We start from the raw sequence: 26936 nt of genomic DNA, 5'->3' as shown, positions 1-26936 counted from the left end.
GGGGGCTGATCATTTACAGGTCTGGTCTGGGGCTTGACCAATTACAGGTCTGGTCTAGGGGGTTGATCATTTACAGGTCTAGTCTGGGGGCTGATCATTTACAGGTTTGGTCTGGGGGCTGATCATTTACTGGCCTAGTCTGGGGGGCTGATCATTTACAGGTCTGGTCTGGGGCTTGATCAATTACAGGTCTGGTCTAGGGGGTTGATCATTTACAGGTCTGGTCTGGGGGCTGATCATTTACAGGTCTGGGGGCTGATCGTTTACAGGTCTGGTCTGGGGGCTGATTATTTACAGGTCTGGTCTGGAGGCTGATTATTTACTGGTCTGGGGGCTGATCCTTTACAGGTCTTGCCTGGTGCTGATCATTAAGGGGTCTGGGGGCTGATCATTTACAGGTCTGGTCTGGGGGCTGATCATTTACAGGTCTGGCCGGGGACTGATCATTTTCTGGTCTTGTCTGGGGCTTGATCAGTTACAGGTCTGGTCTAGGGGGTTGATCATTAACAGGTCTGGGGGCTGATCATTTACAGGTCTGGGGCTGATCGTTTTCAGGTCTGGTCTGGGGGCTGATCATTTACAGGTCTGTTCTGGGGGCTGATTATTTACCGGTCTGGGGGCTTATCATTTACAGGTCTGGCCTGGGGCTCATTAAGGTGTCTGGGGGCTGATCATTAAGGGGTCTGGTCTAGGGCTGATTATTAAGGGGTCTGGGGGCTGATCATTTACAGGTCTGGTCTGGGGGCTGATCATTTACAGGTCTGGTCTGGGGGCTGATCATTTACTGGTCTAGTCTGGGGGGCTGATCATTTACAGGTCTGGTCTGAGGGCTGATCATGTACAGGTCTGGTCTGGGGGCTGATTATTTACAGGTCTGGTCTGGGGGCTGATCATTAAAGGGTCTGGGGGATGATCATATAGAGGCCTGGTCTGGGGGCTGATCATTTACTGGTCTGGGGGCTGATTGTTTACAATTCTGGTTTGGGGGCTGATCATTTACTGGTCTGGTCTGGGGGCTGATCGTTTACAGGTCTGGTCAAGGGCTGATCATTAAGGGGTCTGGTATAGGGCTGCTCATTTACAGGTCTGGTCTGGGGGCTGCTCATTTACAGGTCTGGTCTTGGGGCTGATCCTTCACAGGTCTGGTCTGGGGGCTGATCCTTTACAGGTCTGATCTGGGGGCTGATCATTTACAGGTCTGGTCTGGGGGCTGATCATTAAGGGATCTGGGGGATGATCATATAGAGGTCTGTGGGCTGATGATTTACTGGTCTGGGGGCTGATCATTTACAGGTCTGGTCTGGGGGCTGATCATTTACTGGTCTGGTCTGGGGGCTGATCATTTGGGGTAAGGCTTTCCATACTGGGTGCCACAACACACTAGTGTGTCGACAGCAATCCCCCGTCCTGCAGCAGCAGCCACCGTTGCTCACTGATTTAAAGTTTGAGATCAATTTGAGATCAGCAACATGGGCTGTGGCCACCTTACATTAGTGAGCAGCGGTGGCTGCCCACACTGAAGAGTAACGCCCCGGAGGTCACAGAGAGGATGTCTGACATGCTGAGACGCCGAGCCCCTGGCCTGTGTCTCCCGGTGAGACATTCAATAGTACAGTGGGGGATCAGAGAGGAGGGATGATGTGCACAAGGGGTAATAAAGAGGGGGGATTTAAAATGGCAAAGGGAGAATAAAGGAGGAAATTAACGGCACAGGAAGTATAGCAGCCACATTTTTTATATTGATAAAATGGATTCTGGTTACCTTTAACCCCTGAACTTCTCTTATCTCCTATCTCCTATTTCTCTCTATCTCCTTCTTCTCCTTTCTGCTTACCACCACTGTCCTTATGACTAATATGGCATTCCACACCTGCCCCTTAACTATGCCTGTTCGATACTCTTCTACAGCGAAGCAAGAGAATGATATAAGTGACTGACCATGTGTTAGATGTAGTCACAAGAATGACATCCACCACTTATTGTACAGTATAGATCCCTAGGGACCCATTGTATTTTCTCATGTTTAGATTGTTCTCCATTTGTACTTTGACCCCAATGGTCAGAGAATGTATCAGGTTAACGCTGTTGTTCACTCTCTTGGTGTGGAACAGAATTGTTCTGTATCTTCTTGTGAAACTTTAATAAAAATTTTACTTTGAAAAAATGGATTCTGGTATTACCTCGCGCATCGAAGGATTGTCGGTATAGTGAGGAGTGTGTCACCAACCTGAAAAGTTTGGCTTTAGCTTTATTTAGGGGTTTGGTCTAAGGTCTAATAATTTAGGGGTATGGTCTGAATACATCTAGTTACCTGGGGTGGGCTCTATTAATTTGGGGGTCTGAGGTCTCAATGAATTTGTGGATCTGTTCTGAAGTTTAATAATTTAGGGGTCTGGTGTGGGGTTTGATAATTTAGGGGTCTGGTCTGAGATTTGATAATTTAAGGGTCTGGGGTTTGATAACTTAGGGGTCTGGTCTGAGGTTTGATAATTTAGGGATCTGGTCTGGAGTTTGATCATTTAGGGGTCTAGTCGGAGGTTTGATAATATAGGGGTCTGGTCTGAGGTTTGATAATTTAGGGGTCTGGGGTTTGATAATTTAGGTGTCTGGTCTGAGGTTTGATAATTTAGGGGTCTGGGGTTTGATCATTTAGGGGTCTGGTCTGAGGTTTGATAATTTAGGGGTCTATTCTGGGGTTTGATAATTTAGGGGTCCATTCTGGGGTTTGATAATTTAGGAGTCTGGTCTGGGGTTTGATATTTTAGGGGTCTGGTCTGGGGTTTGATAATTTAGGGGTCTGGATTTAAGTCTGATAACTTAGATGTCTCATCCTGGAACTAAATAAATAAATTCAGGAATCTGGTCTAAGATCTGATAATTTTGGCATATGGCCCGGGGTGTGAATGAATTTGGAGGTTAGCTCTGGGGTAAGACATTGGCGCTTAGCTGGTGGCCTTTCCTAGTTCCTCCCGGTGATGCACATCTGAGAAAGTGATATCAAGACTTGGAGAAGGAAGGCAAAATAAAAACCAGAAAAATAAAGCAAGGTTTTTATTAAATGTTTTCATGTAGCTGAACTAAACAATCAGGAGACGTTGGGGGGTCTCCAAGCTGCATTACGAGGGACATTATATAGAACAGTAATATTTATACAACACCATAGGGTTTTTAGCGTCACACGATTAGAAGGTCCACAAGAACACAAACGGCTTCGGCCTTGTTTGATCTCTTCAGTGCAGGATCAGATCTTCTGACTGTGAAGAGTCATGACCAAAAAATAAAGGGAGGCGACAACACTCTGCATGCAGATAAGATTCCTCCAAAAACAATAAGACGGAGGAGTGTGGAAACTGGGTCCTCAATGGGTCAGAATCTATGAAGCTTGGGGGAGGGGGATCTGTAAAAGGGGTACTCCGCCCCTAGACATCTTATCCCCTATCCAAAGGATAGGGGATAAGAAGTCTGATCACGGGGGGTCCCGCCGCTGGGAATCCCCGCGATTTCGGCTGTGGCACCCCAGACATCCGATGCACAGAGCGAACTTCGCTCCATGCCGATTGACTGGCGATGCCGGGCAGAGGCTGGAAAAGTCATGGTCATGCCCGGCTCGTGATGTCACGGCCACGTCCCCTCCCATAGACTTGCATTGAGGGGGCATGACCGTGACATCACTAGCAGGCGTGATCGTGATGTCACGAGCCTCCGGAGCTGCACCCGACGCTCTAAACGAACGCAGGGTGCAGCGGTGTGATCGCGGGGGTTCCCAGCGGCGGGGACTCCCGCGATCAGACATCTTATCCCCTATCCTTTGAATAGGGGATAAGATGTCTAGGGGCGGAGCACCCCTTTAACTAGTGTATATTCAAAGTCTGGTCTAGAGGAAGCCAATATTAAGGAGAACATACACACTCCATGCAGATGGTGGCCCTGGAATTACCCCTAGCACTGCATGGCAGGAATACTGACCACTACACCACCTGAAATGTACAAACCAATAAATTAGCATAGAAATAATACCCCATGTGATTCATAGACTATGATATGTATCTCATAATAACTTGGGTGACAACAGATTTCCATATATAGAGTTCCACATATATATATATACATCCTATTCTGAATTTTCAGAAAGACTCACCTACAAGAAGAGGTTCTGGTCTGGGTGGTGGTAAAGGGCAATACACAGTTATAGGCATCATAAGACAATACTTCACCCATAACTAAACCATGGCCTAGATAGATCATCCAGTTACATATCACATTGAGCCAGAATATGGTTGGCAGTGGGAAGGATATGTGACCAAAACAAGATAAAAGCACGTAACGCTACAGGTTCATTCAACATTAAGACACAAATGGAGAGAGAAGTCTCCGGTAAATCTGGTGAATGTTCCTTCTGAGGATCCACCAACGCTTCCAAAGAGTATCCTTCGTCTTCTGATCAACACCGACTGTCTTTGAAGGGGTACTCCGCCCCTAGACATCATATCCCCTATCCAAAGGATAGGGCATAAGATGTCTGACTGCGGGGGTCCCGCCGCTGGGACCCTTGTGATCTCGGCTGCGTCACCCCAGACATCCGGTGCACGGAGCGAACTTTGCTCTGTCCATGACTGTCAATGTGGGGCGGAGGCTCGTGCAGTCACTGCCACGCCCCCTCAATGAAAGTCTATGGGAGGGGGGTGATGGCCATGACATCATGAGCCTCCGGTGCTCAGGCGCTGTACCCGATGCTCTAAACGAATGCCGGGTGCAGCAGGGTGATTGCGGGAGTCCCCAGCGGCGGGACCCCCGCGATCAGACATCTTATCCCCTATCCTTTGGATAGGGGTTAAGATGCCTAGGGGCGGAGTACCCCTTTATGGTCAAAACTGAATATACATCAGTTAAATTCTATGGCCGTCTCCTAGTTCTTAGGAGTTCATCATGTTATCTGTGATTGACCCATCAACATCATTCTTCAGTTTCTCATCCTGAATTGAAGAAGCCACCATACTAGGTTTGTCCATGTAGGCCTGACCACCATAATCCTGTGACTCAGACTCCTCGATATTGGAGGCTGTTCTGAAGCTGGATTCGCTGCCTACGTCGCTATTTTGCAGCGGAAGCAAAGCCTTGTGCCTCGACATACTGTCATCACTGTTTTTTGCCTCCAGCGAGTTCTTGGGTCTCGACACCTTGTTGGACACAGAGTTTTTTGAAGGTTCATCAAAGCTGAGAGACAAAGTGACAGTTCCGCTACCAAAGCTGACCTTCTGCTTGCAGCTCCTCGCTCGTTCTGCTGCTACGAAGTGTTCGTCGTGGTTGCTTTTGCTACTGATGGAAGATGATGGAGTGGAACCTGAAGACCCTCCCAAGCTGTTAGACCTTTTGTGGGACACATTGCTACGCCTCAGAGTGGCTCTGGCCGCTACCTTGAATGCATGAGCTACCGTGCTGCACCGGACCTCTTCAATGGTGTTTCGGGATGGTTTAAACAAGATGATGTAGACTTTATTAAAAAAGATGCATGTCAGCAAGCCAAAACTGGAAGCCAGGATGGCGATGACCTCAACAGCTGAGACGTATTTCCCATAGGTGCTTACGTAAGCCGGAATGAAGGAGATCCAAACAATGAAGAATATGAGCATGCTGAAAGTGATGAACTTGGCTTCATTGAAATTTTCCGGCAGTTTTCGGGCTTTGAAGGCAAAGAAGAAGCAAATCGCTGCGAGAAGGCAAGTATAGCCGATCAGGAACCCGAGCGCCATCAATGACCCCTCGTTACATATGACAAAAATGATCTCATCTTCATGGTTTTTAGCACTCTTGGGGGGTGCAGTGTAAAGCCAGATGATGCAGGTCACAATTTGGACGAAAGTACAGAGGAACACGAGAAGAAACTGGAGGTTTAAGCCCCACCATTTCCGCTGAAAGCTGGTGGGGATCTTGGCCTCAAACACAAGCAAGATGCGGTTGGTCTTCACCAAGATGCACGAAATGCACAGGACAAAGCTGATACCAAATGCCGCCTGGCGTAGCTGACAAGTCCAGTCCTTGGGTTCTCCAATAAAAAATAAAGAACTAGAGAAGCAACACAACAAGGAGAAGAGGAGGAGATATGAGAGCTCGCGGTTGGTGGCCTTCACGATAGGAGTGTTGCGGAACTTGATGAAGACGCTAAAGACAAAGGACGTTAGACATATTCCCAAGATGGCGAACATTGTCAGGGCTATCCCGAAGGGCTCGGTCCAGGATAGGAACTCTATCTCTTTGGCGATGCAGAACGTGTGGTTTTCGTTGGACCAATAATCTGTGGCACATTTCTCACAGGCACTCGCATCTAATTAAAAAAAAACAAGAGAGGAATTACTCACAATTCAAAAAAATTTTACCAAAGCAAAACCAATGATCTGTACTGCAAAAAGGATTGTAAATGCACGGTTAAGCAAATTTCAGAATAGTCTTTATTAAAAATGTCCTATCATTTTGCTGCTGCAGAGTCTGTGCACCACCTTCACCTTCACATAGCTGGATGTGCTGCTTCTGATTTAACAGCACATTGCCGCAGGCTGTCAGCTCTATGCTCTCCTCTCCCTTCTCTCAATTACATTCTTGCCAATGTTTGAATTATAACGTATACAGTGTCATACTCACCATCTCTATGCTGGTCCGGGACTCTTCTTGTGTATCTCAGCCCCCACATAATCTCTAGAGTCGGGGCTACACAAGGAGAGGCCTGGACCAGCGACGAGATTGTAATTATCACTTGCTTCACTGCATACAATATACAGCCATATAGATGGTTGTATAATGTATACCAATACAAGGCGTTAACTAGAGCTGTTGAGCATAGGTAATTAACTCCTTTAATGCTGGATCGGAGAATAGTGCTCAGCATAGCAGGATGTTACAGTAAACTAGCGGATTCGGTGGTTTATTGTGATAAAATAACTTCTTCACTGCAAACACTTTCTGAAAGTTTGGCAAGCCCGGTGAGCTGAACTTTTGGAAAGAACGCTCGACTCTAATAGTAACCATTCACAGCTTAGCTTTCATATCTTCACAAGCATTTAGAGATGTGGAACCTTGTAGAACTTTTAACCTCACAAGAACCCCAGCTGCCAAGCAAACCATAGCCTTTAAAGCAGTGTTTTCCAAATGGTGTGTCTCCAGCTGTTGCAAAACTACAACTCCCAGCATGCCCAGACAGCCTTTGGCTGTCCAGGCATGCTGAGAGTTGTAGTTTTGAAACAGCTGGAGGCGCACCATTTGGAAAACACTGCTTTAAACCATACAGTGGGAATCAAAAGTTTGGGCACCCCAGGTATTAATGTGCATAAAGAAGCCAAGGAAAGATGGAAAAATCTCCAAAAGGCATCAAATTACAGATTAGACATTCCTATAATATGTCAACAAAAGTTACATTTTATTTCCATCATTTACACTTACACATTATCAAAATAACAGAAAACTAAAAAATGGAGTCTGCAAAAGTTTGGGCACCCTGCAGAATTTATAGCATGCACTGCCCCCTTTGGAAAGCTGAGACCTGCCAGTGTCATGGATTGTTCACAATCATCATCTGGGAAGACCAGGTGATGTCAATCGCAAAGGTTTTAAATGCCCAGACTCATCTGACCTTTCCCCAACAATCAGCACCATGGGTTCTTCTAAGCAGTTGTCTAGAAATCTGAAACTGAAAATAGTTGACGCTCACAAAGCTGGAGAAGGCTATAAGAAGATAGCAAAACATTTTCAGATGTCAATATCCTCTGTTCGGAATGTAATTAAGAAATGTCAGTCATCAGGAACAGTGGATGTTAAAGCAAGATCTGGAAAACCAAGAAAAATATCAGACAGAACAGCTCGCAGGATTGTGAGAAAAACAATTCAAAACCCACGTTTGAACTGCACAATCCCTCCAGAAAGATCTGGCAGACACTGGAGTTGTGGTACACTATTCCACTATAAAGAGATACTTGTACAAATATGGTCTTCATGGAAGAGTCATCAGAAGAAAAACTATTCTACATCCTCACCACAAAAATCAGCATTTGAACTTTGAAAATGAACATATAGACAAGCTTGATGCATTTTGGAAACAAGTTCTGTGGACCGATGAGGTGAAAATTGAACTTTTTGGCCGGAATGAGCAAAGGTACGTTTGGAGAAGAAGGGGAACAGAATTTAATGAAAAGAACCTCTGTCCAACTGTTAAGCATGGGGGTGGATCAAAATCATGCTTAGGGATTGTATTGCAGCCAGTGGCACAGGGAACATCTCACAAGTAGAAGGAAAATGGATTCAATAAAATTTCAGCAAATTTTGGATGCTAACTTGATGCCATCTGTGAAAAAGCTGAAGTTAAAGAGAGGATGGCTTCTACAAATGGATAATGATCCTAAACACAGCTCGAAATCCACGGGGGATTACATCAAGAGGAGTAAACTGAAGGTTTTGCCATGGTCTTCACAATCTCCTGAACTCAACATAATTGAAAATCTGTGGATAGCCCTTAAAAGAGCTGTGCGTGACAGACAGCCCAGAAATCTAAAAGAACTGGAAGACTTTTGTAGGAAGAAGGGGCAAAGATACCTCAAACAAGAATTGAAAGACTCTTGGCTGGCTACAAAAAGTGTTTACAAGCTGTGATACTTGCCAAAGGGGGCAGTACAAGATATTAACTCTGCAGGGTGCCCAAACTTTTGCAGACTCCATTTTTTTGTTTTCTGTTATTTTGAAAGTGTAAATGATGGAAATAAAATGTAACTTTTGTTGACATATTATAAGAATGTCTAATCTGTAATTTGATGCCTTTTGGAGATTTTTCCATCTTTCCTTGGCTTCTTTATGCGCATTAATACAAATTTTTACCTGGGGTGCCCAAACTTTTGATCCGCACTGTAAATAAAATAGTATAGCAGCAGATATTTACAAGAGAAAAAGAGCATCAGTTTAGGTGCAGATACAAAGTTCTGCCACTAGGAGAACCATAACAATGCAAATGAATCAAATCCTTATTAATGGAAAGAAGCCAAATAAACTTCTTATTAGCTTAAATAAGGTTTCTGAGGTAATGTACGCCGTGACCAATGATCTCCATTCCAGTGACTTGCCTGTCTCGTCAGAGTACTCCCCATCTGGACAGTCCTCACAGATAAAGCAGCAGGTGGGCTCCCCTTCAATGATGCCCTTCCGAGTGCCCTCCTGGCAGATTCGACTGCAGTTTGAAAATGGGACCTGGTAAAATAAAAATAAAAAATTATAATAATTGTTATTATTTTGAAAACTGTAATACATGGCCAGGTCCATATACACTATATGGGCACTACATATACTCTAGTGTGCACCCAAAGTACAACCCCGTATATTTGTGAGGGATTATCTTTCAAAGGATGGCATGTGTGTGTTTTACATAAATACAGATTATATATATATATATATATATATATATATATATATATATATATATATATACACATATATAAAATCTATCCATAAAACATAGAAAGCGGTACTCCAGCGATCCAAATATAAAAATATGAAACCATCCGGTCAATACAAAAGTGCAACGTTTCAACCGACACAATGCTTGAAAAAGACCTCATTGTGTAGGTTGAAACGTTGCACTTTTGTATTGATCGGATGGATCACTTGTTACTTTCGTTGGACATTATATATTTAAATGAAAAATATACAGATTATATATATATATATATATATATATGCAGATTTTATATATTTATACAGATATATACAGAATATATATATATATATATATATATATATATATATACAGATTACATTTCAGATTACACACACACACACATACATGTATATATATATATATATATATATATATATATATATATATATACATACACAGTACAGACCAAAAGTTTGGATGCACCTTCTCATTCACAGAGTTTTCTTTATTTTCATGACTATGAATATTGTAGATTCACACTGAAGGCATCAAAACTTTGAATTAACACATGTGGAATTATAGACATAACAAAAAAGTGTTAAACAACTGAAAATATGTCATATTCTAGGTGGGAAGTGTCCCCAAGTGCAGTCACAAAAACCATTAAGAGCTACAAAGAAACTGGCTGACATGCGGAGCCCCAGGAAAGGACGACCAAGAGTCACCTCTGCTGCGGAGGATAAGGTCATCCGAGTCACCAGCAATCTCAGAAATGGTTACCAGCAGCTCAGATTAGAGAGCAGGTCAATGCCGCACAGAGTTCTAGAGCAGACACATCTCTAGAACAACAGAGGAGACTGTGTGAGGCCTTCATGGTAGAAGATCTGCTAGTGACACTGTTGGGGATTTATTCCAAATTGAATGCATACTGACCCAGTATGTCTACCACAGCATCTTGCAGCGGCTGCTATTCCATCCGGTTTGTGTTTAGTTGGACCATCATTTATTTTCAACAGGACAATGACCCCAACCCCCTCCAGGCTGTGTAAGGACTATTTGACCAAGAAGGAGAGTGATGGGTGCGGCCCCAGATGACCTGACCTCCACAGTCACCGGACCTGAACCCAATGAAAGCAAAAGGGCCAACAAGTGCTAAGCATCATGGGAACTCCTTCAAGACTGTTGGAGAACATTTCAGGTGACTACAGATCATCAAGAGAATCCAAGAGAGGGCGAAGCGGGAATCAGAGGAAGAACCTAGAATAGGACAGATTTTCAGTTGTTTGACACTTTTTAGTTATGTCTATAATTCCACATGTGATCATTCAGAGTTTTGATGCCTTCAGTGCGAATCTACAATATTCATAGTCATGAAAATAAAGAAAACTCTTTGAATGAGAAGGTTCCAAACTTTTGGTCTGTACTAAATATATATATATATATATATATATATATGTGTGTATATATATATATATATATATATATATATATATATATATATATACACAGGAGGGAAGCAGCACTATCCAGACCAAGAAAATTATGCAGTGGTGCACGCAGAGACCGGACCTTGGTCAGAGACCCATATGCAAAATAGAAGAAATGTCCGCAGCACACACGTATTCGTGAAAAATCAAATGGTGGTTTATTCCATCAGAAAAACATGAGTGTAGAGAACAACGTTTCAACCAGCTCTCCTGGTCTTTTTCAAGCTGAGCTTGAAAAAGACCAGGACAGCTGGTTGAAACGTTGTTCTCTACACTCATGTTTTTCTGATGGAATAAACCACCATTAGATTTTTCACGAATACGTGTGTGCTGCGGACATTTCTTTTACATATATATATATATATATATATATATATATATATATATATACATATACACAGTATATATATATTATATATATATTACAGTCATGGCTGTAAATGTTGGCGCCCCTGAAATTTTTCTAGAAAATGAAGTATTTCTCACAGGAAAGGATTGCAGTAACACAGGTTTTGCCATACACATGTTTATTCCCTTTGTATATATATATATATATATAGATCTCCTCTCCTCTGTATATATATATATATAGATCTCCTCTGCTCTGTATATATATATATAGATCTCTTCTCCTCTGTATATATATATATAGATCTCCTCTCCTCTGTATATATATATTGCAGTAACACGTTTTGCTATACACATGTTTATTCCCTTTGTGTGTATTGGAACTAAACCAAAAAAGGAGGAAAAAAAGCAAATTGGACATAATGTCACCAAACTCCAAAAATGGTCTGGACAAAATTATTGGCCCCATAACTTAATATTTGGTTGCCCACCCTTTGGAAAAAATAAGTGAAATCAGTGTCTTCCTATAACCATCAATAAGCTTCTTACACCTCTCAGCCGGAATGTTGGACCACTCTTCCTATAACCATCAATAAGCTTCTTACACCTCTCAGCCGGAATGTTGGACCACTCTTCCTATAACATCAATAAGCTTCTTACACTTCTCAGCCGGAATGTTGGACCACTCTTCCTATAACATCAATAAGCTTCTTACACCTCTCAGCCAGAATGTTGGAGCACTCTTCCTATAACCATCAATAAGCTTCTTACACCTCTCAGCCGGAATGTTGGACCACTCTTCCTATAACATCAATAAGCTTCTTACACCTCTCAGCCAGAATGTTGGACCACTCTTCCTATAACCATCAATAAGCTTCTTACACCTCTCAGCCGGAATGTTGGACCACTCTTCCTATAAGCATCAATAAGCTTCTTACACCTCTCAGCCGGAATGTTGGACCATTCTTCCTATAACCATCAATAAGCTTCTTACACCTCTCAGCCGGAATGTTGGAGCACTCTTCCTATAACCATCAATAAGCTTCTTATACCTCTCAGCCGGAATGTTGGACCACTCTTCCTTTACAAACTGCTCCAGGTCTCTTATTGGACGGCGTCTTTTCCCAACAGTAATTTTAAGATCTCACCACAGGTGATCAATGGGATTTAGATCTGGACTCATTGCTGACACTTCAGAACTCTCCAGCACTTTGTTATCATCCATTTCTGGGGCTTTTTGACGTATGTTTGGGGTCATTGTCCTGCTGGAAGACCCAAGATCTCGGACACAAACCCAGCTTTCTGACACTGGGCTGTACAGTGCGACCCAAAATCCATTGGTAATCCTCAGATTTCATGATGTCTTGTACACATTCAAGGCCCCCAGTGCCAGAGGCAGCAAAACAACCCAAAACATCACTGACCTCCCCCATATGTCACTGTAGGTCCTGTGTTCTTTTCTTTGTAGGCCTCATTCCATTTTCGGTAAACAGTAGAATGATTTGCTTTACCAAAAAGCTCTATCTTGGTCTCATCTGTCCACAAGACATTTTCCTAGAAGGATTTTGGTTACTCAAGTAAAGTTTGGTAAAATGTAGTCTTGCTTTTTTCTGTCTCTGTGTCAGCAGTGGGGACCTCCTGGGTCTCCTCCATAGCGGGGTCCTCCTGGGTCTCCTCCATAGTGGGGTCCTCCTCGGTCTCCTCCATAGTGGGGTCCTCCTGGGTCTCCTCCATAGTGGGGTCCTCCTGGGTCTCCACCATAGTGGGGTCCTCCTGGGTCTCCTCCATAGTGGGGTCCTCCTGGGTCTCCTCCATAGTAGGGTCCTCCTGGGTCTCCTCCATAGTGGGGTCCTCCTGGGTCTCCTCCATAGTGGGGTCCTCCTGGGTCTCCTCCATAGTGTTTTATTTCATTTAAATGTGGACGGATAGTTCGCGCTGACACTGATGCTCCCTGAGTCTGCAGGACAGCTTGAATATCTTTGGAACTTGTTTGGGGCTGCTTATCCACCATCTGGACTATCCTGCGGTGACACCTTTCATCAGTTTTTCTCTTCCGTCCACGCCCAGGGAGATTATCTACAGGGCCATGGGTTACAAACTTCTTGATAATGTTGCGCACTGTGGACAAAGACAAATCTAGATCTCTGGAGATGGACTTGTAACCTGGAGATTGTTGATATTTTTCCACAATTTTGGTTCTCAAGTCCTCAGACCGTTCTCTTCTCCTCTTTCTGTTGTCCATGCTTAGTGTGGCGCACACAGACACACAATGCAAAGACTAAGTGAACTTCTCTCCTTTTTATCTGCTTTCAGGTGTGATTTTTATATTGCCCTTACTTGTTACTTACCCCAGGTGAGTTTAACCCCTTAAGGACCAGACCAATTTTATTTTTGCATTTTTGTTTTTTCCTCCTCGCCTTCTAAAAATCCTAACTCTTTAATATTTCCATCCACAGACCCATATGAGGGCTTGTTTTTTGTGCCACCAATTGTACATTGTAATGACATCACTTATTTTACCATAAAATATACGGCGCAACCAAACAAATATTATGTATGTGGGAAAATTGAAAAGAAAACAGCAATTTAGCAAATTTTGAAAGGTTTTGTTTTCACGCTGTACACTTTCCGGTAAAATTGACGTGTTTTCTTTATTCTGTGGGTCAATACAATTAAAATGATCCCCATGATATTTGCTTTTCTATAATTGTACCGCTTTAAAAAAAATCTCAAATCATTTTAACAAAATTAGTATGTTTGAAATTGCCCTATTTTAACCCCCTATAACTTTCTAATTTTTCCGTATATGGGGCAGTATGAGGGCTCATTTTTTGCGCCATGGTCTGTAGTTTTATTAGTACCACTTTTGCTTAGGTTTTACATTTTATACATTTTTTATACATTTTTTGGGGAATAAAATGTGACAAAAAATCAGCAATTTTGGACTTTTTAAAATTTTACGTTTACGCCGTTCACCGTATGGGATAATTAACAATATATTTTAATAGTTCAGACTTTTACACACGCGGTGATACCAAATATTTGTATCACCATTTTACTTTTTTATTGGGGGAGGGGATTTTTCAAATTTTTTAACTTTTTAATTTTAAAATGTTTTCACTATTTTTTTTTACACTGTAATAGTCCCCATAGGGACTATAGTCCCCATAGTTGATTGCTAATACTGTTCAGTGCTATGTATAGGACATAGCACTGATCAGTATTATCGGTCATCTTCTGGTCTGCTCGATCTCAGACTAGAGCAGAAGACCCCGGGAGACAGCTGGAGCCAGGAGAGGGGACCTCCAGCTGTCATGCTGGATGATCGAATCCCCGCGACAGCGCTGCAGGTGATCCGATCATCCATTCAAAGTACCGCACTGCCGCAGATGCTGTGATTTGTATTGATCGCGGCATCTGAGGAGGGGTTAATGGCGGACATCCGCGCGATCGCTGATGTCCTCCATTACTGGCGGGTCCCTGACTGCAGATAGCAGCCGGGACCTGCCATGCATGACGCGAGCACCGGTCCAGTGCTCGCGGTCATGGCGGCACGTAAATGTATGTCATGGTGCGTTAAGTACCACGGCACCATGATGTACATTTACGTCCATTGTCGTTAAGGGGTTAAAGGAGCATCACATGCTTGAAACAATCTTATTTATCCACAATATTAAAAGGTGCCAATAATTTTGTACAGACCATTTTTGGAGTTTGGTGACATTATGTCCAATTTGCTTTTTTTCCTCCTTTTTTGGTTTAGTTCCAATACGCACAAAGGGAATAAACATGTGTATAGCAAAACCTGTGTTACTGCAATATATATATATATATACAGAGGAGAGGAGATCTATATATATATATATATATATATATATATATATATATATACAGAGGAGAGGAGATCTATATATATATATATATATATATATATATATATATACAGAGGAGAGGAGATCTATATATATATATACACACACAAAGGGAATAAACATGTGTATAGCAAAACCTGTGTTACTGCTATATATATATACAGAGGAGAGGAGATCTATATATATATATATATATATATATATATATATATACACAGAGGAGAGGAGATCTATATATATATATACAGAGGAGAGGAGATCTATATATATATATATATACAGAGGAGAGGGGATCTATATATATATATACACAAAGGGAATAAACATGTGTATAGCAAAACCTGTGTTACTGCAATATATATATATACAGAGGAGAGGAGATCTATATATATATATACACAGAGGAGAGGAGATCTATATATATATATACATATACAGAGGAGAGGAGATCTATATATATATACAGAGGAGAGGAGATCTATATATATATATATATATATATACAGAGGAGAGGAGATCTATATATATGCAGAGGAGAGGAGATCTATATGTATATATACAGAGGAGAGGAGATCTATATATATATATATATACAGAGGAGAGGAGATCTATCTATATATATATATATATATATATATACAGAGGAGAGGAGATCTATATATATATATATATACAGAGGAGAGGAGATCTATATATATATATATATACAGAGGAGAGGAGATCTACATATATATATATATATATATATATATATATATACAGAGGAGAGGATATATATATATATATATATATATATATATATATATATATACAGAGGAGAGGAGATCTATATATATATACAGAGGAGAGGAGATATATATATATATATATATATATATATACACAGAGGGAATAAACATGTGTATAGCAAAACCTGTGTTACTGCAATATATATATATATATATATATATATATATATATATACAGAGGAGAGGAGATATATATATATATATATATATATATATATATATATATATATATATACAGAGGAGAGGAGATCTATATATATATACAGAGGAGAGGAGATCTATATATATATATATACAGAGGAGAGGAGATCTATATATATATATACAGAGGAGAGGAGATCTATATATATATATATATATATATATATATATATACACAAAGGAAATAAACATGTGTATAGCAAAACCTGTGTTACTGCAATCCTTTCCTATGAGGAATACAAGATTTATACAGATTATATATTGTACCACATATTTTTCTGTTCTTTGTGTAGCTTTCAGTAATGATATTTTGCATTATTATTAATATGTATTCATAAAGATTTGCTCTACTAATTGATATATTTTGGGTGACTATTTTCTGGTATTGGAGTTGTAGGCGAGCAGCCGGTGAACTGGTGGATGGGAGGGATGTACCACAAGCTTCTTGCCTCAGTGACATAGGACTGGAGTTTGTGTCCTGGTTTTGGGAGTGACTGAAGGTTCTGGAGAAGTCACTCCCATACTCCAGGTCTGGTGTGTTAGAGGCATGAGCAGGACACAGGTGGGAACATGGCCAGAGGGCAGGAGAAGTAATTGCTCGGAAGGAAGACCAGTTGGTCTGTAGAATATTGGAGACTGTTTCACTGCACCAAAAAAGCAGCCCTCCCAACCATGCTGGATCCGGTAGGACATTCCCACTTTCGGGGTGAAGTCCCGCCGTCCCGGAACGGCCCCCACGTCCTGAATTAACTGTAAGTGCTCCCTAATGAGGCATCTACAGCTAAATACGGCCCTAGGTGGGAAGTTTGACAGGGTGAAGAGCCATTGGCTCCTCACCCTGTCAATCACTCTTGTGCCCGCTGGCTACATTTAGCCAGCAGACATATGAGGCTTCCTCTGTGCTCTGACGGCTCCAGTGCATGAGTGACGTCATCAGATAGCGGAGTGCAGAGGAAGAAGAAAGAAGAGGACGTGTTGAGGGAGCCGCCGGGAAGAAGACAGAAGAGCCGCAGGAGGTAAGTATTCGGGAGGGGGGAACTGCCACAGCCACTCTACTGGTGACCACACCATCCTCTCTACTGGTGACCACACCATCCTCTCTACTGGTGACCACACCATCCTCTCTACTGGTGATCACACGATCCTCTCTACTGGTGATCACACAATCCTCTCTACTGGTGATCACATGATCCTCTCTACTGGTGACCACACCATCCTCTCTACTGGTGATCACACCATCCTCTCTACTGGTGACCACACCATACTCTCTACTGGTGATCACACCATCCTCTCTACTGGTGATCACACCATCCTCTCTACTGGTGATCACACCATCCTCTCTACTGGTGATCACACCATCCTCTCTACTGGTGATCACACCATCCTCTCTACTGGTGATCACACCATCCTCTCTACTGGTGATCACATGATCCTTTCTGGTGATCACATGATCCTCTCTACTGGTGATCACACTATCCTCTCTACTGGTGATCACATGATCCTCTCTACTGGTGATCACACTATCCTCTCTACTGGTGATCACATGATCCTCTCTACTGGTGATCACACCATCCTCTCTACTGGTGATAACACCAACCTCTCTACTGGTGATCACATGATCCTCTCTACTGGTGATCACATCCTCCTCTCTACTGGTGATAACACCAACCTCTCTACTGGTGATCACATGATCCTCTCTACTGGTGATCACACCCTCCTCTCTACTGGTGATCACATGATCCTCTCTACTGGTGATCACATCCTCCTCTCTACTGGTGATAACACCAACCTCTCTACTGGTGATCACATGATCCTCTCTACTGGTGATCACACCCTCCTCTCTACTGGTGATCACACCCTCCTCTCTACTGGTGATCACACCCTCCTCTCTACTGGTGATCACACTATCCTCTCTACTGGTGATCACATGATCCTCTCTACTGGTGATCACACCCTCCTCTCTACTGGTGATCACACCCTCCTCTCTACTGGTGATCACACCATCCTCTTACTGGTGATCACACCCTCCTCTCTACTGGTGATCACACCCTCCTCTCTACTGGTGATCACACCATCCTCTCTAATGGTGATAACACCATCCTCTCTACTGGTGATCACATGCTACTCTCTACTGGTGATCACATGCTCCTCTCTACTGGTGATCACACCATCCTCTCTAATGGTGATCACACCCTCCTCTCTACTGGTGATCACACCATCCTCTCTACTGGTGATCACATCCTCCTCTCTACTGGTGATCACATCCTCCTCTCTACTGGTGATCACACCCTCCTCTCTACTGGTGATCACACTATCCTCTCTACTGGTGATCACATGATCCTCTCTACTAATGATCACACCCTCCTCTCTACTAATGATCACACCATCCTCTCTATACTGGTGATTACACCATCCTCTGTACTGGTGATAACACAATCCTATTTACTGGTGACCAAACTTTCCTCTTTATTGGTGATCACACTATCCTCTCTACTGGTGATCACATGATCCTCTCTACTGATGATCATATGCTCCTCATCAATGGTGATCACATAATCCTCTCTACTGGTGATCACATGATCCTATCTACTGGTGATCACACCATCTTGTTTACTGGTGATCACATGATCCTCTCTACTGGTGATAACACACTACTCTTTACTGGTGATCACATGATCCTCTCTACTGGTGATCACATCCTCCTCTCTACTGGTGATCATATCCTCCTCTCTACTGGTGATCACACCCTCCTCTTTACTGGTGATAACACCCTACTCTCTATTGGTGCTCACATGATCCTCTCTACTGGTGATCACATCCTCCTCTCTACTGGTGATCACACCCTTCTCTCTACTGGTGATCACACCCTCCTCTCTACTGGTGATCACACCCTCCTCTCTACTGGTGATCACACCCTCCTCTCTACTGGTGATCACACCCTCCTCTCTACTGGTGATCACACAATCCTCTCTACTGGTGATCACACAATCCTCTCTACTGGTGATCACACCATCCTCTCTACTGGTGATAACACAATCCTATTTACTGGTGACCAAACTTTCCTCTTTATTGGTGATCACACCATCCTCTCTATTGGTGATCACACCATCCTCTCTACTGGTGATCACACGATCCTCTCTACTGGTGATCACACGATCCTCTCTACTGGTGATCACACCATCCTCTCTACTGGTGATAACACAATCCTATTTACTGGTGACCAAACTTTCCTCTTGATTGGTGATCACACCATCCTCTCTACTGGTGATCACACGATCCTCTCTACTGGTGATCACACCATCCTCTCTACTGGTGATCACTAGTGTTGCTCGCGAATATTCGCAATTCGAATATTATTCGCGAATATCGCATATTCGCGAATTCGCGAATTTCGCGAATATAGCGCTATATATTCGTAATTACGAATATTCGTTTTTTTTTTCACAGTACACATCACAGTGATCACCCCTCTCTGCTTCCAGCTTGTGTGGTGAAAAGAAGGCTGTAATACTACTGTGTGAGACTGGCGTGCGAACATTCGCATATGCGAAAATTAGCATATGCTAATATTCGCATATGCGAATTTTAGTGTATGCTAATTTTGTATATGCTAATTTTCACATATGCTAATTTTCGCATACACGAATATTCGCATATGCGAAAATAAAACGAGGGTATAACGAATATGCGAATATTCGCGAATATTCGTCCATATATTCGCGAATATTTGCGAATTCGAATATGGCCTATGCCGCTCAACACTAGTGATCACATCATCCTCTCTACTAGTGATCACATCATACTCTCTACTGGTGATTTCATGATCTTATCTACTGGTGATCAAATGATCCTCTCTACTGGTGATCACTTGATCCTATCAACTGGTGATCACACCATCCTCTCTATTGGTGATCAAACATGGCAGCAATTCATCTAAAAGGCCATTCTACTTCTCTCAGTCCAATGATTCGCCCCATCTCCAAATCTGTCAAATGGGAAACATGTCTTACCTCATAGAGATGAGTGCATCATAGAGGCATGTGTAACAGTCACCGATCTCTCACCAAAAGGTACATTACCCAAAGGTAGCCTCTGAGAGCCTTTATATAGGGCAGCAGGGGATGAACTCTTATGCCCTCTTGTGGGAAAACTTAAAGTCTAATCAGACTCCACCTGTAATCATCCATAACTGCCTGAGACATAACTGCAGGACCAGTTTTGCAGCAATATAATATTTCTGTCTGAGTGCATTATTACTATTACTATAATTTTTTTGCTGTTGAGTGAACATTTGGCGCATTCTTAGCAGTCCATGAGCTTTTAATCTTAAAATCTACTCCACATATGAGCTGCTGCAGATTCAGGCTACACATTATGTTTACTTTTGGATACATTTTTGCATGTTAAACCAAAAAGAATGGTAATTAAAGGGGTATTCCAGGAAATAACTTTTTTTTAATGTATCTACTGGCTCCAGAAAGTTAAACAGATTTGTAAATTACTTCTATTAAAAAATCGTAATCCTTTCAATATTTATTAGCTGCTGAAGTTGAGTTGTTCTTTTCTTTCTGGCAACAGTGCTCTCTGCTGACATCTCTGCTTGTCTCGGGAACTGCACAGAGTAGAAGAGGTTTGCTATGGGGATTTGCTTTTAAACTGGGAGGTTCCCGAGACAGGTGTCATCAGAGAGCACTTAGACAGAAAAGAACAATTCAACTTCAGGAGCTCATAAGTACTGAAAGGATTAAGATTTTTTAATAGAAGTAATTTACAAATCTGTTTAACTTTCTGGAGCCAGTTGATATATATAAAAAAGTTTTTTCCTGGATAACCCCTTTAAATTCCCCCAACAATGTGTGTAATATTTTCAGTCACCACCAGAGGCCGCTCTACTCCTGCTTATAAAGCTGCTGTAACTACAGGTAACACTGCAGAAGCGCAGATCTCTCTACTGTCCTGGTAACACTAAACTCTACCGAAACAGTGTAACAAACCCTACAGCTGTGTGATGTCAGGACAGGTGAGGGGCACAAATTCTATTGGAAAATTGCTAAACTTTTTGTTATGGAAGGATTAATCCTTAACCTTTTAAGGACGCCGGGCGTATGCATACACCCGTGGGAATTCCGGTCCCCGCCGCTAGCCGGTTGGGGACCGGACCGGGATGCCTGCTGAAATCATTCAGCAGGCATCCCGGCACATCGCCGAGGGGGGGGGGTCGTGAAAGTGAAAGTAAAGTGATCTTCATTGTGGCAACCACTAGGAAGGCCAAACTGCAACTCCCAGCATGCCCAGACAGCCAAAGGCTGTCTGGGCATGCTGGGAGTTGTAGTTTTGCAACATCTGGAGGGTCACAGTTTGGAGACCACTGTTACAGTGGTGCCCACACGGAAGCCCTCCAGATGTTGCCAAACTACAACTCTCAGCATACCTAGTCTGCCCAGGCATACTGGGAGTTGTAGTTCTGTAACATCTGTCCCTTCAGATTTTGCAATTTTCATGACATTTTTGAAAATTGCTGCTCTACTTTGAAGCTCTCTAAATTTTTCAAAAAGCAAAAATATGTCCATTTTATGATGCCAACACAAAGTGGACATATTGTATTTGTGAATAAAAATAACATTTATTGGGAATATCCATTTTCCTTACAAGTAGAGAGCTTCAAAGTTAGGAAAATGCAACATTTTAAAAACTTTCATGAAATTTGGGGATATTTCACCCAAAAAGGATGCAAGTAACGCCGAAAATTTACCACCAAAATGAAGTAGAATATGTCACGAAAAAACAATCTCAGAATCAGAATATTCGGTAAAAGCATTTTCGCATTATTAATTCGTAAAGCGACGGTGGTCAGAATTGCGAAAAAGGGCTCAGTCCTTAAGGTGAAAAAGGGCTGCGTGCTTAAGGGGTTAAAGCTGTACTCCAGTCCCCAGCGTTCGGAGCATTTAGTTCCGAACGCTGGGTGTGGGCTGTGGGGGTCGCCACGCCCCTCAAGATGTCACTCCCTGCCCCTTGTGACGTAACGCTCCGCCTCTCATAACATCACGCTCCACCTCCTCAATGCAAGTGTATAGGAGGGGTAAGACGGAGGCCACGCCCTCTCCCATTGACATGTATTGAGGGGGTGGGGCGAGACATCACACCCCACCCCTTGTGATGACCCCTGAAGCCCGCACCCAGCATTTGGAACTTAATGTTCCAAATGCTGGGAAGTGGAGTACCCCTTTAAAGGGTTACACCGCAGCTAGACATTTTATTCCCTATCCAAAAGGATAGAGGATGAGATGTCTGATCACGGGGGTCCCGCCGCTGAGGCCCCCTGCGTTCTATACAAATGCCCGTGTTTCCTGCGGCAATGGTCGTGACATCACGGCCACGTCAGGGCTCAAGTCCTGCAGGGACGCACAGGAACGGAGTTCCTGCACTTTTTCCAGAGCAGGAACACTGTTCCCATTAGCTGGAGTCCTGCAGGACTAGCCCTTGAGTTGACATCATGGGTGAGTTCCCACACTTTTTTCCCCAGGACCTGACCCCTGGGCCACGCCCCCTTTATTCATGTCTACCGACACGCCCCCTCCCATAGACATGAATTGAGGGGGCGTGGTGTGATGTCACAAGGGGGGGGGGTGTGGCCGTGAGGTTACGATCACAGCCTCCAGCTCCGAGCATTCTGAACCCCTTTAAAGTGGAAAACATTTCTAGCAAATCCTTGGTAAAAATATAGTAAAATATGGTAAAAAAAATATTACATGTTCCCATATTGTTCATGAAGTCGTCCATCTTCCGCTCTGAATATCCCAATTAGAGATGAGCGAACTTACAATGATTCGATTCGTCACAAACTTTTCGGCTCGGCGGTTGCCGACTTCATCCTGCATAAATTATCTCAGCTTTCAGGTGCTCCGGTGGCTGGAGAAGGTGGATACAGTCCTAGGAGAGTCTCCAGCCACCGGAGCACCTGAAAGCTGAGATAATTTATGCAGGATGAAGTCATCAACTGCCGAGCCGAGAAGTTTGTGACGAATCGAATTACTGCAAATTTGCTCATCTCTAATCCCAATATATATATATATGATTCTTACCTCTCTGGAAAATCCGCTCCACAAGATTTTGCTCTCATTGATAAACAGGCGTTCGCCCTTCTTGGCGTAGACGTTGTAGTGCCCAATGTCTTCAAAGACGACTTCATCTGATCCGTCCTCCTTCGTCAGGTGCCAGTTTATAATGGTGTAATTCCCCACCAGATCCCCGAAATCATTGAAATCCACCTGTTCCCCGATATTATTGGTGAAATTCAGGTGACGCAAGTGTTTCAGGACCTAGAATATAAATTACATCTTTACTTCAAGAATGGAAATTACTCTTTGTATTATACTGCAGAACTGCACTCACTATTCTGCTGGTGAGGTCACTGTGTACATACATTACATTACTTATCCTGTACTGATCCTGAGTTATATCCAGTATTATACCCCAGAGCTGTACTCACTATTCTGCTGGTGAGGTCACTGTGTATATACATTACATTACTTATCCTGTACTGATCCTGAGTTATATCCAGTATTATACCCCAGAGCTGTACTCACTATTCTGCTGGTGAGGTCACTGTGTACATACATTACTTATCCTGTACTGATCCTGAGTTATATCCTGTATTATACTCCAGAGCTGTACTCACTATTCTGCTGGTGAGGTCACTGTGTACATACATTACATTACTTATCCTGTACTGATCCTGAGTTATATCCTGTATTATACTCCAGAGCTGTACTCACTATTCTGTTGGTGAGGTCACTGTGTACATACATTACATTACTTATCCTGTACTGATCCTGAGTTATATCCTGTATTATACTCCAGAGCTGTACTCACTATTCTGCTGGTGAGGTCACTGTGTACATTACATTACATTACTTATCCTGTACTGATCCTGAGTTATATCCTGTAGATCTTTTATTTAAAAATATGAAACATTACAACAATTATAAGCGACACCATAACAATAATACAGACAACATACAATATATACAAGTAATGAGTCCATATAAGTCCTTAAATGTCCATCAAAATATTTCCTGGTCCAGTCACATTCTCACCAAGCACACACTATAATAACAACCCCACAAATGTAAACTACTAAACAATACTTAATAATAATAACAAATAATAATCATAACCTTAATACTAATAATTAAACAAAAAAAAAAACCTGGGCCGGTTGCATTTTTCTCACCCAAAATAAATAAATAAATAATTAAATTAATTAATTTGTGTCACAAACCACCAAAACACCACACACGGGAAATACAATTTTTTTTCTTTTTTTGGCCCTGAGCTGGTCCCGCATCCCATGCCCCCAGTACATAACAGACGTCCATGAACCAGTCCCATAGAAACCCCCCTTTCTCCCACCACCCAACCTAAACTAAACCCCAACACAATGTGATGAACCAACGCCTAGAAAAAACATGCTAATATATACAAACATTAAATATATAAACACTAAATATATATAAATATACAAACAGGAATATATACAAAAATAGTACAAACTATACAAACCAAACAGCAAACAACAATGAGGCTTTCCAGCCACACAAAGCCCAAGTTCAGCACCTGCAAGCCCCATATTACCGTATATCTACAGAACAAAACAAAAAGACTAATGTGCCAGCATCAGCCCACCACCAGGGGGAGACAACAGGCTAAGGCACTTTAAAGGCAGAGCCCCTCCACAGACGAGAAGCCCTGCCAGCACCCAGCCTCTCGTACTCCAGAGAACGCACCTTCACCAGGTCACCAAGAATGTTCCTAACCACCTCACCCACAGGGAGGATTTTACGCTGCGTCGACACTAAACACTGTGCGTTCCACGTGTAGTACCTGACCACTGAGCTAACTAGGAATAAAGTGCTCTGGTCCCAGCCTCCAAGGTTTCTGAATGCCCCATAGGCCCATTCCGCATAGGAGAGACTGGCCAGCCTAGGCCAACCAATGGAAGAGCCCACCCTGTTGTAAACCTCTGTGTTAAAGGGACAATGAAGCAGAAAATGCTCCATGCTTTCCAGCATGCCTCCACACTCTTCGCTGGGACATCCCGGTCCTCAGAGCTCCTGCACTTTAGATTGTCCCCCACACACAGTTTCCCATGGAAGCAGCACCAAGTCAAGTCCCAAAACTTCAAGGGGATCCTGATAGAATTCAAAAGCCCTAAACCAACCTCCAGATCCTGACTTGGGCAATCCTTGGTTCTGGAAATGAGAAGACAGGACCCTTTTGTCAAGGAATTTCCTCGACAGAGTCCTAATCTCCCCCATCCCCAGACCCCACCGACGAATAAGCTTCAGAACCGGGGTAGCATAAGCCAGGAGATGCCCATGTGGTGTGCGAAGATCCTTCACTTGCCCTCCTGTCTCCCATTCCTGGAAGAAAAGCCCAAACCATCCCCTACAGGAGGATACCCACGGAGGAGCCCCCTACAGGAGGATACCCACGGAGGAGCCCTCTCTTTCCAGAGGTTTGCAATATTGGTCTTAAGAAAGGTATTCACTAGGAATACCACAGGGTTGACCATACACAACCCCCCTAGTCTCCTCGTACGGTAAGTAACCTCCCTCTTCACTAGGTTCAGTCTATTCCCCCATAACATTTGGAAGAACACACTGTAGACCCGGGTCCAGAGAGGTTCTGGCAACATGCATACACTGCCCAGATATATCAGCAAAGGGAGCAGGAATGTTTTGAACAGGTTAACCCTTTCCCGGAGGGTCAAAGACCAACCCTTCCACTGATCCACCTTCTGAGTGGCGATCTTAAGCCTGCTGTCCCAGTTTTGTTTGGGGAAATCCCTTTGGCCAAATTCGATGCTGAGGACTTTTGCAGATTCCTGGGGCTCTGGAAGGGCATCTGGGAGATCAAAACCAGGATCTCCCCCTCCCAGCCAGAGACTCTCGCACTTATCCTGGTTGATCTTGGACCCAAATGCATCCGAGTAGCGGTCCACCTCTGACATCACCCATCGGCCTTCCTCTTGTGAGGAGACAAAAACGGTGACATCATCAGCATATGCTACGGCCCTCAGAGCCGAATATGGCACCGCCAGGTTCATTCTCACCCCTGCTAACAGTTCACAATCAATTCTCCTAAGGAAAGGATCAATTGCAAACATGTACAGCAATGGGCTCAAAGGACAACCCTGATTGATGCCAGACCCAACTTCAAAAGAGCGGCCAATCCAACCATTCACAAGCGGGAAACTCTCTGTCCATACATACAAGGTCAACCCCCCCCCCCCCCCCCCCCCGGCAGGCCATATCTCAGAAGAACAGACCAGAGGTACTCATGGTTAACCCGATCAAATGATTTTGCCTGATCCAAGGACAGCAAGTACCCTTTCCAGTGGCCAGCCCTACCCTGCTCCACAGCCTCCCGGACACTGGGCTCAGCACTATGTACTGCAGCCTGGAACAGAGCAATGCTGAGCCCCCAAAAGGACCTGGGGTGCAAACTTCACCAGCCGGTTAAACAGCACTTTTGCCAGAAACTTTCTGTCCGCATTGAGAAGCGCTATGGGACGCCAATTGTCAATGGGTCTTTACCCTTTGACCGGATGATCATCACTGACCTCCTTATTGACTTCAGCAGAGTGCCCGAGGAAAGACACTCATTAAATACCTCGGTCAAGAGGGGAGCTAAAGACTCCTTAAAGGTCTTATAGAACTCAGATGTTAAGCCATCTGGACTGGGTGACTTCTTGAGGGCAAGTCCATCAATCGCCATCCTGACTTCCTCTTCCCGGATCATCTCTGTCAAAATGTCAAGAGAGGGGTCT

General features: G+C 43.2%; 1 protein-coding gene across 3 annotated transcripts in view; it reads right to left on the bottom strand.

Annotated features, from left to right (window-relative positions):
- Positions 1–3034: 3034 nt before the first annotated feature.
- Positions 3035–26936, bottom strand: part of CASR (calcium sensing receptor) — a 262212-nt gene continuing 238310 nt past the window's right edge. For all 3 annotated transcript variants that reach the window (XM_056559968.1, XM_056559967.1, XM_056559969.1), the window contains exons 5-7: positions 23188–23424; positions 9099–9222; positions 3035–6322 (exon numbers count right to left, since the gene is read on the bottom strand). In XM_056559968.1, the coding sequence (XP_056415943.1) occupies positions 4914–6322; positions 9099–9222; positions 23188–23424 (1770 nt within the window). In that variant the 3' untranslated portion in view covers positions 3035–4913. The remainder of the gene's footprint in view (positions 6323–9098; positions 9223–23187; positions 23425–26936) is intronic.

The sequence above is a fragment of the Hyla sarda genome, chromosome 2, assembly GCF_029499605.1.
Source record: "Hyla sarda isolate aHylSar1 chromosome 2, aHylSar1.hap1, whole genome shotgun sequence".
NCBI lineage: Eukaryota > Metazoa > Chordata > Amphibia > Anura > Hylidae > Hyla > Hyla sarda.
Note: the sequence above shows the minus strand (reverse complement) of the source record. Positions and strands in the feature narration are given on the sequence as shown.